Source organism: Vulpes vulpes, chromosome 1 (assembly GCF_048418805.1).
Source record: "Vulpes vulpes isolate BD-2025 chromosome 1, VulVul3, whole genome shotgun sequence".
Taxonomy (NCBI): Eukaryota; Metazoa; Chordata; class Mammalia; order Carnivora; family Canidae; genus Vulpes; species Vulpes vulpes.
Genome location: NC_132780.1, coordinates 7,354,010 through 7,368,870, shown reverse-complemented (window position 1 = coordinate 7,368,870; position 14,861 = coordinate 7,354,010). Strand labels below are relative to the sequence as shown.

Genomic DNA, 14,861 nt, shown 5'->3' with positions numbered 1-14,861 from the left:
GATTTCCTATTGCTGAACTATTTTTGTATTTCTTGATTATATACACATATATAAAATGCTCTATTTTACAATCAGAAAATTGCAAATTATAAAATAATGAGGTACTCTTTACTTATAGTAAAGAGGCAAAAATTTTAGAATAATACTAGTCAGTATAGAGGAGTTTGAAGACATGTACCTTGTGTTCTGGTAGGAATGTAAATTGATAAAAATTACCTTGGCAGGCAATTTGACAATGGATATTGATATTTAGAATATGTACATTTATAGTTTTATTTAACATTTCTTTTAGAAATGTACTTTATAAAATTATGTGCACCTGGGTGACTCAGTCCATTGAGCATCCAACTCTTGGCTTGGTTCAGGTCATGAGCTTGGGGTTCTGAGATTGAGCCTGGTGTGGGGCTCCTTGCTGAGTGTGAAATCTGCTTGAGATTTTCTCTCTGCCCCTTCTCTTCTACCCTTCCCTCTCCCCTGCTCATGCATGCATGCACATGCTCTTTCTCTCTCAAATAAGTAAATAAAATCTTAAAAAAAAGAAATATATAATTATGCCAAACATGCTGCTTATTTGATTTATAAGCGATTACTTTTTTTTTTTTTTTAAGATTGTATTTATTTATTCATGAGAGAGACAGAGAGAGAGGCAGAGACATAGGCGGAGGGAGAAGCAGGCTCCATGCAAAGTGCCCGAAGTGAGACTCGATTCCGGGTCTCCAGGATCACGCCCTGAGCTGAAGGCAGCGCTAAACCGCTGAGCCACCCAGGCTGCCCAAGTGATTACTTTTTTAAAAGGTGATCATGAGGGTTCATAAAAAAATACATGTGAGACATTTTATTTTACCTTTATAACATATATATGAATATTCATTAATTTTTTTTAAATTTTTTAAATTTTTATTTTATTTATGATAGTCACACAGAGAGAGAGAAAGAGGCAGAGACATAGGCAGAGGGAGAAGCAGGCTCCATGCACCGAGAGCCCGATGTGGGATTCCATCCCGGGTCTCCAGGATCGCGCCCTGGGCCAAAGGCAGGTGCTAAACCGCTGCGCCACCCAGGGATCCCTATTCATTAATTTTTTGATATAGTACTAAAGCCTTTATTTGAATATGATCTGTTGGAGTTTAGCATTGTCCTTCTTACATAAGCCACACTCATAGTACACTATTTACAATATCCATTGCTAAATTTTTTTATAGTGAAGCAAAGCATTTGGAAACCAATGTGAAGGTAGAAACTTTGTAGAGATTTTCTTTCTTTTTTTTGTTGTTGTAAGATTTTATTTATTTACTCTTGAGAGACAGAGGGAGAAGCAGGCTCACTGCAGGGAGCCTGATGCAGGATTCCATCCCAGGATCCCAGAACCTCAGGATCACGACCTGAGCCAAAGGCAGATGCTCAAACACTGAGCCACCCAGGAGTCCCAGATTTTCTGTTTTTAATAGAAATTAAAATTCTCTTCCAAATACAAAAAACAGGTTTTTAAGTAATGCACTTTTAGTCTAATTTTCTAAAACTACTGACTTAATTTTTCATTAAAAAACGACTTTCTTAGTTTTTCTTAGTCTGACTTATTTTACTTACCATAATTCACTTTAGGTCTGTATGATTTCACTCATGTGGAATAAAAAAAAAACAAAAATAAACAAACACAAAGTAGAATCATACCTATAAATATGGAGAACAAACTGACAGTTGCTGGAGGGAAGGAAGTGGAGGGATGGGCAAAATGGGTGAAGGGGAATGGGAGATACAGGCTTCCAGTTATGGAATGAGTAAGTCATGGGAATAAAAGGCATAGATAGCATAGGGAATATAGTCAATATTATAATAACACTGTATGGTGACAGATGGTAGTTACTCTTATGCCGAGGATAGCATAAGGTATACAGACTTTGAATTACTATCTTGACAGCTGAAACTAATGTAACATTGTGCGTCAACTATACTGAAACTTTTTTTATTTACAAATTTTTTTTTGCGTTTTTCCCCTAATTTTTATTTAAATTCCACTTAATTAACATACAGTGTAATATTAGTTTCAGGTATAGAATTTAGTGATTCAACATGTACATGCAACCCTTAGTGTGCATCACAAGTGCCCTCTTAATACCCATCACCTATTTAACCCTACCTACCCACCTCCCTTCCAGTTACCATCAGTTTTTTCTCTAAAGTTAAGAGTCTGTTTTTTGGTTTGCCACTCTCTTATCTGCCACCCGCCTCCATTTTGTTTCTTAAATTCCACATATGACTGAAAATCATGTGGTATTTATTTTTCTCTGACTGACTTCACTTAGCATAATATACTATAACTCCATCTGCATTGCTGCAAATGGCAAGATTTCATTCTCTTTTTATGGCTAATATTCCATTGTGTGTGTATAAGCACTACATCTTCTTTTTTTTTTTAAGATTTATTTATTTATTTATGATAGACATAGAGAGAGAGAGAGAGAGAGAGAGAGAGAGAGAGAGGCAGAGACACAGGAGGAGGGAGAAGCAGGCTCCATGCTGGGAGCCCAACGCGGGACTCGATCCTGGGACTCCAGGATCGCGCCCTGGGCCAAAGGCAGGCGCTAAACCGCTGAACCACCCAGGGATCCCCAGCACTACGTCTTCTTTGTCCATTCATCAGTCGATGGACATTTGGACTATTTCCATAATTTGGCTATTGTTGATAATGCTGCTGTAAACATTGGGGTTCATGTATCCCTTCAAATCAATATTTTTGTATCTTTTGGGTAAATGCCTAGTAATGCAATTGCTGGATCATAGGCTAGTTTTATTTTTAACTTTTTGGGGAACCTTCCAGAGGTTGTACTGGTTGTACCAGTTTACATTCCGCCAGGAGTGTAAGAGGGTTTTCCTTTCTCTGCACCCTTGCCAAAGGTTTGTTTCCAGAATTTTAGCCATTCTGATGGTATGAGGTGATATCTCATTGTAATTTTGATTTGTATTTCCCTTATGATGATTGATGTTGAGCATCTTTTCATGTGTCTATTGGCCATCCAGATGTCTTCTTTGGAAAAATGTCAATCTCTGTCTTCTGCCCATTTCTTAATTGGATTATTTGTTTTTTGGGTATTTTTTGGATACTAACTCTTTATTGGATAGGTCATCTGCAAAAATCTTTTCCCATTTCATAGGTACCTTTTAGTTTTGTTGATTGTTTCCTCTGCCGTGCAGAAGCTTTTTAGTTTGATGAGGTCCCATTTATTTTCACTTTTGTCTCCCTTGCCTCAGGAGACATATCTAGAATATTGCTATGACCAATGTCAAAGAGCACTGCCTGTGCTCTCTAGGATTTTGATGGTTTCCTGTCTCAGATTTAAGTCTTTCATCCATTTTGAATTTGTTTTTGTGTATGGCATAAGAAAGTGGTCCAGTTTCATTTTTTTCAATGTTGCTATCCAGTTTTCCCAACACCATTTGTTAAGCTTTTCTTTCTTTCCTTTTTCCCTCCCTCCCTCCCTCTTTTTCTTTCTTTCTTTCTCTTTCTTTCTTTCTTTCTTTCTTTCTTTCTTTCTTTCTTTCTTTCTTTCCTTTCTTTCTTTCCTTTCTTTCTCTCTCTCTCTCTCTTTCTTTCTTCTTTCTTTCTTTCTTTCTTTCTTTCTTTCTTTCTTTCTTTCTTTCTTTCGATTCTATTTATTTATTTGAGAGAGAGAGAGAGAAAAAAAAGTGTGAGCATGAGCTGGGGGAGGGACAGAAGGAGAGGAAGAAGCAGACTCTCTACTGAGCAGAGAGCTCCATGCAGGGCCTGATCCTGGGTCTCCAGGACCGTGACGTGAGGAGAAGGCAGACACTTAACGAACTGGGCCACCTAGGTGCCCCATTTTTTAAGCCCTTTTTTTTTTTTTTTAAAGATTTTATTTATTAGAGTTAATGAGCCAACACTGTTGAAGAGACTTTTTAACATTGGATATTCTTTCCTGCTTTGTTGAAGGTTAATTGACCATATGGTTGTGGGTTCATTTCTGGGTTCTCTATTCTGTTTCATTGATCTATGTGTTTTTTTTCTACTGCCATACTGTCTTGCTCACTACAGCTTTGTAATATAACTTAAAGTCCAGAGTTATGATGCCTCCAGCTTTGCTTTTCTTTTTCAGGATTGCTTTGGCTGTTTGGGACAAATTTCAGGATTGTTTATTCTAGCTCTGTGAAAAATGCTATTGGTGTTTTGATAAGGATTGCATTAAAAGTGTAGATTGCTTTAGATAATGTAGACATTTTAACAATATTTGTTATTCTCCTGGACTCCTATAATATGAATATTATGTTTGATGGAGTTACTGAGTTTCCTAAGTCTGTTCTTGTGATCCACAATTCTTCTTTCTCTCTTTTTTCAGCCTCATTATTTTCCATTATTCTATCTTCTATATTACTTATTTGTACCTCTTCTTTTTCCATCCTTGTGGTCATTACATCCAGTCTGTTTCAGATCTCAGTTATTTTTTATTTGACTGTTTTTTAACTCTTTTATCTCTGTGGTAAGGGCCTTCCTGAAGTCTTCCATTTTTTTCTCAAGCCCAGTTCTTAGGATTGTTGCTTTGAATTCTTCATCAGGCATATTACTTAGATCTGTTTTGATTACATCTCTGTCCATGACCTTTTCTTGTTCTTTCTTTTGGGATGAATTCCTGTGCCTTGGCATTTTAAAGCTCTGTCTTTTTCTAAATTAGAAAAACCTGTTACGTTTCCTGCTCCTGAGAGTAATGACTTTCTGAAGAAGAGGTCACATAGTATCTGGGGCCTGGCACTTCACGGAGTGTCTCTGGTGTGTGTTATGTGCACTTTGCTGTTGTGTTTTGGCTACTTTATCCTTCAGGCCAGTGACCTGCAGAGGCTCTCCTTGCCTGCAGTGGGCAGTATTTGATCCTTGGCCAGAAGTACAGGTGTGCTGTACTGTTTAACTAGGTGTGCTCTGGTGTGCACCTGAAACTAATGTAACATTGTCAACTATAGCAAAACAAGAAAAAAAATTTTAAATTTCTCTTCAGCATGCATTTAATTAGCTAAATATTTAATTAAAGTGTGTGGTTCTAAATACCAGCTGAACTAAAGAGGTTGAGAACGCAACTGAATTTTGGCAAGCAAGTAACTCAGCTTTTGGGATATGAGTGCAAAAATCTATTAAGATGCCTAGTTACCTAAATTATGGTTCATCCATTCTGTGAATAGAGTAGCTTTATTTGTACTGACATGGGAAAATGTCTACAGTATTTTAAGTTTTATTTATTTATTTTAGAGAGAGATTGAGAGCAAGAGAGCGCAAGTCGGGGGTAGGGGCTGAGGGAGAGGGAGAAACCGACTCCCCACTGAGTAGGGAGCCTGACTCAAGGCTCAATCCGAGGATCCCAAGATCATGACCCAAGCCAAAGGCGTACACATAACTGACTGAGCCACCCAAGTGCCCCTAAGTTTTTTTTAATATATATATATATATATATATATATATATATATATATATATATATTTTTTTTTTTTTTTTAGTAAACTCCATCATCCTGAACACACCTAGTTGAAGGGAATCTCATGGAAAAAACACATGGAAATGTGCAGTTAAGGATTAGCATTAGGGCTGCTCTGTAACATTTTTCCTTTTTTCTTTCTTTCTTTCTTTCTTCTTTCTTTCTTTCTTTCTTTCTTTCTTTCTTTCTTTCTTTCTTTCTTTCTTTCTTTCTTTCTTTCTTTCTTTCTTTCTTTTTTAAGTTATCTCTGCACCCAGTGTGGGGCTTAAACTCATGACCCCGAGATCCAGAGTCTTATGGTCTACAGACTGAGCCAGCCAGGCACCCCTTTCCTTTTTCTTTGAAATAGAAATAATATTTATTAGAAAACATTCAAGCAATTAAAAAGTATATAAAGTAGGAAAGATACTCTTTTTTTAAGATGTCACCCAAACACCACTACTGTTCATAGTTGGATCTGTATCTTTCTAGAATTTCCCTTGCACAGATAAACACACACACACAATTTTTATATGCATCTATTTACAACTTGGTTTTTAAAATAATTTTAAACTTAAAACATTGTACTGATTAGGATGCGGAGGAAGAAGGAACCATAGTGTATTGTCAGTGGGAATGTAAACTGGTACAACTACTGTGGAAAACAGTATAGAGATTCCTCAAAAAATTAAAAATAGAAATACCGTATGATCCACTAATTCCACCAGTGAATATATACCTGAAGGAAACAGAAGTGCTAATTCAAAAAGATGTATGCACCCATATGTTTATTGCAGCATTATTTATAATAGCCAAGATATGGAAGCAACCCAAGTATCCATCAATAGACAAGTGGAGAAGTAAGATGTGTATATATATATACACACAACGAAATATTATGCAGCTATCAAAGGATGAGATCTTGCCATTTATAATAATAGTGATAGACCTGAGAGGGTACTATGTTAAGTGAAATAAGACTGAGAAAGACAAATACCATATGATTTTACTCATGTAGAATCTAAATAAACAAAATAAATGAGTAAACAAAAAAGCAGAATCAGACCTATAAATATGGAGAACAAACTGATGGTTGTGAGAGGGAAGGGGGTGGGGGATGAACTACAGAGCTCTTTGCTCTCTTTTCCTCTGCATCCCATAAATTTGTATGCTTCAGGTGGGGTTCTCTTGACATTTCCCTACAATTATAGAGAATTTTACAAATCACCTTGGTTGAGTCCTTTCATAGGAATTTTAATGAAAGGAAGGTATAAAATGCAATGCTTAGGTCATATTATTGGTCCTAGAAACTTTTTTCTTCAGAATTTTCTTTTATATTGTTTATCTTTTGCCATGCATCCTTTAAAATAATTTCATAAGCTCAAAGATAAAATCCTTGTGGGATTCTGATTGGAACTGACTTGATACAAATTAAGTTAGGGTAAGCAAGCATGTATTTTCTTTTTGTACAGTTATATCTTCCATTTTTATTTACTTAAATCTTCCTTGAAAAAAAACTTTTTGAAATAATTTCCTATCATTTCATAGGACCTTTTCAGTGTTTCTGTACACCATACTACCTTCTCTCTTCCAGTTACTTATGCACCAATTATAATCTCCACTCATTGTCTTTACTTCAGATTCTCTTACATTGTCTTACCCATTACCAGTCTGGCCGTATTCCCTCTAACTTGGCTAAATCCAGGTGCCTTTCTTTATTTTTCTGTTCATCAGCTTACTGAGATTTGTAAGATAGTTCTGACCACTATCCTTATTCTCTGTTCAAAACTTTATTCTGTTTCTCTCTCCCTTTAACTGACTGATGCCCCTATTTTTCTGTCTTCTCATTCAACCATAAGATCTTTGTCATATTACTTTGGATCTCTATTCAATTCTGTCTAGTAGAACATTCTGTGATGATGGATATATTTTGTCTGTACTTTTCAGTATTGTAGCCATTAGCCACATTTGGCTATTGAACATTTGGAATGTGGCTACTTACTGAGAAATTGAATTACTTTTTTTTATTTTATTGAATTTAAGTTGCCATATGTGGTTAGTGGCTGCCATATTGGCATAGTTCTATACAACTTTTATAACTTTGTTTTGTTTTTGTTTTGTTTTGTTTTAAAGATTTTATTTATTTCAGGGAGAGCACAAGCACAAGTAGGGGAAGGGGCAGAGGGAGAAGCAGACTCCCTGCAAAGCAGGGAGCCTGATGTGGAGCTCGATCCCGGGATGCTGGAATCATGACCCAAGCTGAAGGCAGACACTTCACTGACTGAGCCACCCAGGAGCTCCTCTATATAGTTCTTTAAAGTTGGAGATCCAGTCTATAAGTTTATGGGTCATTGCTCAGGCTCTTCATGGGAACATGAATTCTGGGCTTTAGCAGTAAACTTTCTCCTTCTTAAAATTTCTCCTTAGGTCCTGTCCTTTTTTCCCAGACTTTCCACTAGAATCTTCTGGGTTTCATGCTAGGAGATTATTTACTTCATCAGGATATCTACCAGTTTGTATACTGCTCATTAGTTCAACATGTGGGAGACTCTACAGTTTAGTAAGACATTTCTTCTTCCAACTCATAATGACTATGCTTACTACTTTCTGTGCAGTTCTGATTGGATACCAGAGCTGATCATAACTTTGATTTTTAACTTCCACTCATTTATAGATTATAATAAGTTGGAAATTACACATCTTTAATTGTCTGGATATATTTTAACCCCAAAGGGTTTATATCTCCCATTCTTTGTCTTGCCATTTGACTATCAATCTATTTCATAATCCCTTTTTGGACATAACTATAATATCTGGGACTACTAATGATGTAGTAGGTATAAAATAACTTAATGAATACATATTAGTTTGTTTCATTTTATGATATATCACTAAATACATATAATAAACCAGATACTCCTAGATACTTTCTAAATTTATTATTCTTTATTCTTATACCATATTTGTAAGGCCACCTCATTTTGCCTATTAAGAAACTGAGGATCAAGAGGTGGGTTAATCAATTTGTTAATTTGTTAAAGGTAGAATAACTAGCTAGCTAGATGAAGAAGTAGGATTTAAACTCACCTATGACCTCAAGCTCTGTGTTGTTTTCACTGTGACACATGGATGGCCATTCAACTCTCTTCCACTTTTTCTGAATCCCTAACTTCCCTTTTCCCTTCAATCACTTCTGTAGGTGAATTGTCTTATTATTTTTGCTGAATGCCACCATAATACCTTAATACCATTGACTTCTAAGTATTTCTGTACTCCAATCATAATGAATATGTCTTCAATGTGTATAATAATTCCTGCTCTGTACTTTCCCAGGCTATACTCTATACTTTCCCCTGGAGTATCCCATATAGAGTTGTTTCCCTTGTAGTATTCATTTGCATAAGTACAGAAATCTTTTTTTGCTTTTTTTCAAAGAGAGTTGTTGGAGCTCCAGGCATCTCAGAATACCTGATGTTGGAAAATATCTGTAGTCTTGTCCCATCAGTCTTCTTTTACTCAGCATTACAATAGATATTGTATAAAGCTGCCATTTGCCTGGAGTAGAGAAAAGATTTATTCTTGGTAAGAGGGAATATAGTGGCCGTGGGTGATGAATATAGGAAAGGAGGTTCTAAGAGAGTTGGTTAGGGAACAGAATAAATTTCTGCCAAGAAAAAAAAAAAAAAAAGAACAACAGTGTAGAGCTAATGAGGATAAGTGAACAAATCCCTCTCAGGCCTTGGTTGAGATAGAACCTGAAGTAAGAGAAAATCCACGGCTGTGCGTAGGAGGGATAGGTAGGGATGAGGCTTTCCTTGGGTAGAGGATGTATTGGAAAGAAGATACAGATGCATAATGTGTTCTTTGCTTTTCAGTTTGTGCTGACCTGGCCTGGAGGCAGCTTTTCTTTCAACAGATGAGATGCTGTTACGGAAAAAAACTATATCTAGGGCAGCCCAGGTGGCTCAGCGGTTTAGTGCCACCTTCAGCCCAGGGCGTGATCCTGGGGTCCTGGGATTGAGTCCCACATCAGGCTCCCTGCATGGAGCCTGCTTCTCCCTCTGCCTATGTCTCTGCCTCTCTCTGTCTCTCTCTGTCTCTCTCTGTGTCTCATGAATAAATAAATAAAATCTTTAAAAAAACCTATATCTAATTAATTGAAAAATGCTAACATGTGCAGTTCTAAAATAATCTCTATGCTTATCAAAACATGAAAACGAGGAGCTCCTGGGTGGCTGTCGGTTAAATGTCTGACTCTTGATTTCGGCTCAGGCATGATCTCAGGGTCATGAGATTGAGCCTTGAGTCAAGCTTCACACTGGGCATGGAACCTGCATAAAATTTTCTTTCTCCCTCTCCCTCTCACCTCACCTCATGCTCTCTCTCTCTGAAAACAAAACATGAAATTGTTACTAGAATAATCACTGTATTTTGAAAGTGTGATCATAGCCTTGACAATCAAGCTCAGTTTCTCCAGGAATTATTCCTTAACTAAACTAGTAGTTTTGATCTCTGTTTTTCTGACACTTATACTACTAAGAATCTATATCATATTAACTAATCCTTCATTATGTGTTATAGTGAATTTTTGTATGTACAAGTTTTATCTCCTTAAAGTTTAAAAAAGAAAGAAGTGGGTACCTGGGTGGCTTAGCCAGTTAAGCATCTGACTCTTTTTTTAAAATTTTATTTATTCATGAGAGACACAGAGAGAGAGAGAGACAGAGACAGAGACATAGGCAGAGGGAGAAGCAGGCTCCCTCTGGGGAGCCCGATTAAGCATCTGACTCTTGCTCTCAGCTTAGGTCTTATCTCAGAGTTGAGAGTTTGAGCTCTGCATTGGCCTCCATGCTGGGCATGGAGCCTACTTAAAAACAATTTTTAAAAAAAAAAATTTTATAAAAGGAGAGAGAAGGACTTGTATCTCAGACTTTTTTCCTTCTGCTAGATGCTGGACACATAGTAGTAGATTCTGTATAGTTGAATATATGGGCGGATTATTTCCTCTTTTTTTTTTTTTTTTTAAAGATTTTGTTTTTCAGTGAATTCTGTACCCAGTGTGGGGCTCAAACGTATAACTCCAAGATCAAGAGTTGCATGCTCCACCATCTGAGTCAGCCTGGTGCCCCTCATTTTCCTTTTTGAGATCATTTTTTAAAAAGATTTATTTATTTATTTGAGAGAGAGAAAAAGAGAATGTGTGGGGATGGACAGAGGGGGAAAGAGAGAGACAAGCAGATTCTGTGCAGAGCCCAATGCAGGGCTTGATCCCAAGGCCTTGAGATAAAGACCTGAGCCGAAATCAAGAGTCAGATGCTTAACCCACTGAGCCACCCAGGTGCCCCTTTGGGATCATGTTTTAAAAAATAGTTTTCTTTCCATCTTATCTCAACCAATATCCTCTCTTGAAAGTATCAAGTATTTATTTTGTAGGTAGCATTTTTTCCTCAGGGGTAAGCAAAGCTGACCTTCAAATTTCTTCTAGATACTTAAATATATATATATATGTTTTATCCTGGTCCCTGATAAAATCTTAGAAGTTGTTGAGCTTTCTGTCAGCATTCATTCATTTAACAAAATGCTACCATTATCCTAGGCACTAAATGCAACAGTAAGAAGAAAAAGAAGTAAACATTAATCTCTGCCTTCATGGGGCTTTTAGTCTTAAGAATAGGACTGGATAGTGCAGAGTGGACTTGAGACTTTAAAGACTAGAGGCAGGGAAACTGTGATTATGATCTGGTCATTTGTTCTTAATTCCTTATCTTCCCAGCATTTGGCTTTGACAGCATCTTGATACCCACCCTATATTTTACCTATCTATAAATGTGCTTCATGCCTTATATTTCCCCTATCACCTCCTCCCCATCACCAACACATATGTCTTCCTTTATCAGCTCCTATCATTCTTTGTTCTTTCTTTGTATTTTTTCATATGTACTTGGCCATATTTGAAAGGTGTCAAAACCATATACTTTCTCCCCTCCTTTCCCCAATTAAACCATATAGTTTCTAATATAACAGTTTTTTCCTTACAAAGGAAAAAAGGACACATTTGCTTTCTTGATATTTTTCAGACTGGGAGTCTTGGTATGAAATCAAGGAATTATCTCCAAAATGGTACATTGATGAAGAGGAAATATCCCAGGGGATGGTAATGGAAAGACTTACAAGTATTGACCTTGAATATTCCAGTTTCAGAGAAGCTTGGAAATATGAGGGTGAATTTGAGCAGCATCAACGAAATCAGGAGAGGCATTTCAGGCAAGTGACAGCTCTTAAGGAAATCTCTACTGTGAAAAGAGACAATAAATATAATAATTCTGAGAGAAGTGTTCTGTTGAAATCAGTACTTTCAACACAAGAGAGAGTTCCCACAGTAGAGCAATTACATAAATTTGATATTTATGATAAAGTGTTTCCTCCCAATTCCATGCTAATTGAGCATAAAAGATTATCTGCTGAGAAGGAATGTTTGATAGATAATGAATGTGAAGAATTCAACCAGAATACATACCTTAGTAAAGATACTGGAATTCCTCCTGGGGAGAAGTCTTACGAAAGTAATGATTTTTCAAATCTCTTAAGTTTCCACTCGTTACTGACTCAACATCAAACAACTCATTTTGGAAAATTTCCGCACAGACTCAGTGAATGTGATGATGCCTTTAGCTGTTATTCATTCTTTACTCAACCTCAGACAATTCACAGTGGAGAGAAACCATATGCATGCAATGACTGTGGAAAAGCCTTTAGCCATGACTGCTTTCTCAGTGAACATCAAAGAACTCATATTGGAGAGAAACCATATGAATGTAAGGAATGTAATAAAGCCTTCAGACAGAGTGCGCACCTTGCCCAACATCAGAGAATCCACACTGGAGAGAAACCCTTTGCATGCAGTGAATGTGGGAAGGCCTTTAGCCGTTATGCCTTCCTTGTTGAACATCAGAGAATTCACACAGGAGAGAAACCATATGAATGTAAAGAATGTAACAAAGCCTTCAGACAGAGTGCACACCTCAATCAACATCAGAGAATTCACACTGGAGAAAAACCCTATGAATGTAATCAGTGTGGAAAAGCCTTCAGCAGACGCATTGCCCTTACTCTGCATCAAAGGATTCATACAGGAGAGAAACCCTTTAAATGTAATGAATGTGGGAAGACTTTTGGCTATCGCTCACACCTAAATCAGCATCAGAGAATTCATACAGGTGAAAAGCCTTATGAATGCATCAAATGTGGGAAGTTTTTTAGGACTGACTCACAACTTAATCGACATCACAGAATACATACCGGAGAGAGACCCTTTGAATGCAGTAAATGTGGGAAAGCCTTCAGTGATGCTTTAGTTCTAATTCATCATAAGAGAAGTCATGCAGGAGAGAAACCCTATGAATGTAACAAATGTGGGAAGGCCTTCAGTTGTGGCTCATACCTTAATCAACACCAGAGAATTCATACTGGAGAGAAACCCTATGAATGTAATGAATGCGGGAAGGCTTTCCATCAGATCTTGTCCCTTAGGCTACACCAGAGAATTCATGCTGGAGACAAACCCTATAACTGTAATGAGTGTGGGAATAATTTTAGCTGTGCCTCAGCCCTAAGACGACATCAGAAAATTCATAATAGAGAAACTCTCTGATTATAACAACTATAAGAAAGAAAACAATTAGTCACCACTCAGTCCTTATTAAATATATGTCAGTGAATTCTTTGGTTAATGATTCTATGAATGTAGTAAATAAGGAAAAGCCTTCAGTTTATGAACTCCCTTTATTTGAAATAGCCTGAATAGTAGACATCAGTTACTTTTGGATCTGTTCTATGCCCCATTTGAAACTTATCTTACCTTTAGTGCATATCATTCTGATGACACTATTAATCAGGGAGAGCAATGGATTGGTCATAGCCTGGCCACAATCTGGTTAATAAGGGATTGGCAAATGGCTCTATTTGGACAACTAGAACTCTAAGGGGGTATTGTTATGGATAGTAAGAGAAGATCTTTTTTTTTTCCTGGAATTGCAAGTTTCAAGGATTTAAAGGATTTTTCAAGGTTAAAAACTCACCAGTAGCTTTTTGCCACCACATAAGGAAAGCCTTCCCAAGATCAGTCTAACACAGAGGAAAATGCAAATAAGATATAGAAATCTGATGACATTGTTTGATCTTCTGAATTCAATCAAGCCTGAAGTCTATACCATCTTTTACTTTTTAATTTTTGTGATCCAATAAATTTTGTTTGCTTAATTTGAATTGGATTTTTGCCTCATGGAATTACAGTCCTGATTCATACACCCTATGTTCGCTATATAAGAAAGCCTTAATCTTTTATATGGCACAATTATCCTGAGAAACCTTTTGCTAAAGCAAGTATATGGAAGTTGAATACACAGACTTCATAAAGCTGAGAGAATTACTACATTTTATTTGTTGATAAAAATTAATTTGGTATTTATTAGACTCAAAATAAGGATAAATTTTTTAAAAATTCACCTAGTAAAACTCCTTAACAAGCTTTCCCATAAGGAATTAAAATCATTTGTGGTGGTGACTCACCATAGGCCTTTAAAGAAAGAGTGGCAAGCTAAAAGAATAATGGATCTGTCACATTAATGAATGGTTCTTCATCTTAAAGGAATTATTTGATTTTCTGTTTTCAGTATGGGTTTAAATATACTGGATAATAGAATGAAATAGAATTGTAAATGAGGTCTTTTGTGGGTAGATTGTAAACTTGGCTTAAGAAGTTTATGGGTAACTTCTTTGGAACTAGAGATTCAGACAAAGACATTACTAGCAGATAGAAAGGATGGCATATTTTCTATTCATTGTAGAAGTAAGAGAGTTAGAGCCTAAAATTTTTAGGTTATAAGTTATTACCATTCTTCAAAGGAGTATGAGTGTATACAGCAGTATAATCCTATTTTATCTGAGTGAATGTAGAAAGGGAAACTGATGATATGGTAATTGGGCCACTTTGAGTAGTTAGAACTGTTACAATCTTGGACATTGACTGGAAAGCATCTATAAAAACAACAGAACAAATGAATTAGGAAAGAATAAAGGATTTATATATGTGCATCGAGTGAAATAATTACTATTATAATTTCTTTATTAGTCAATTTATACTTATATCTAATACAAATCTAAAAATTTCCTAAATATTAAGACAGATTCCCTTTAACAACTTAAACTGCAAATTTAGTAAGATTTAATACTTCAAACCTTGAGCAGAAAAAAATGTAATGATTATAAAACATTGCCACACATATTACATCTAACCTAAAAAGTCAATATTATATGCTGGAAATCCATTTCATTTCTTTATTATTTCTTATGTTTCCTAAAGGTCTAGAAATATTTATTTTAATACGTTTTAAGAGTTGAATAGTAACT

At 36.3% G+C, this 14,861-nt stretch overlaps 1 protein-coding gene across 2 annotated transcripts in view; it reads left to right on the top strand.

Moving 5' to 3' along the window:
* Positions 1 to 13,718, top strand: part of ZNF527 (zinc finger protein 527) — a 29,150-nt gene extending 15,432 nt beyond the window's left edge. For both annotated transcript variants that reach the window (XM_026010249.2, XM_026010250.2), the window contains exon 5: positions 11,531 to 13,718. In XM_026010249.2, the coding sequence (XP_025866034.1) occupies positions 11,531 to 13,104 (1,574 nt within the window). In that variant the 3' untranslated portion in view covers positions 13,105 to 13,718. The remainder of the gene's footprint in view (positions 1 to 11,530) is intronic.
* The last annotated feature ends 1,143 nt before the right edge of the window (positions 13,719 to 14,861 follow it).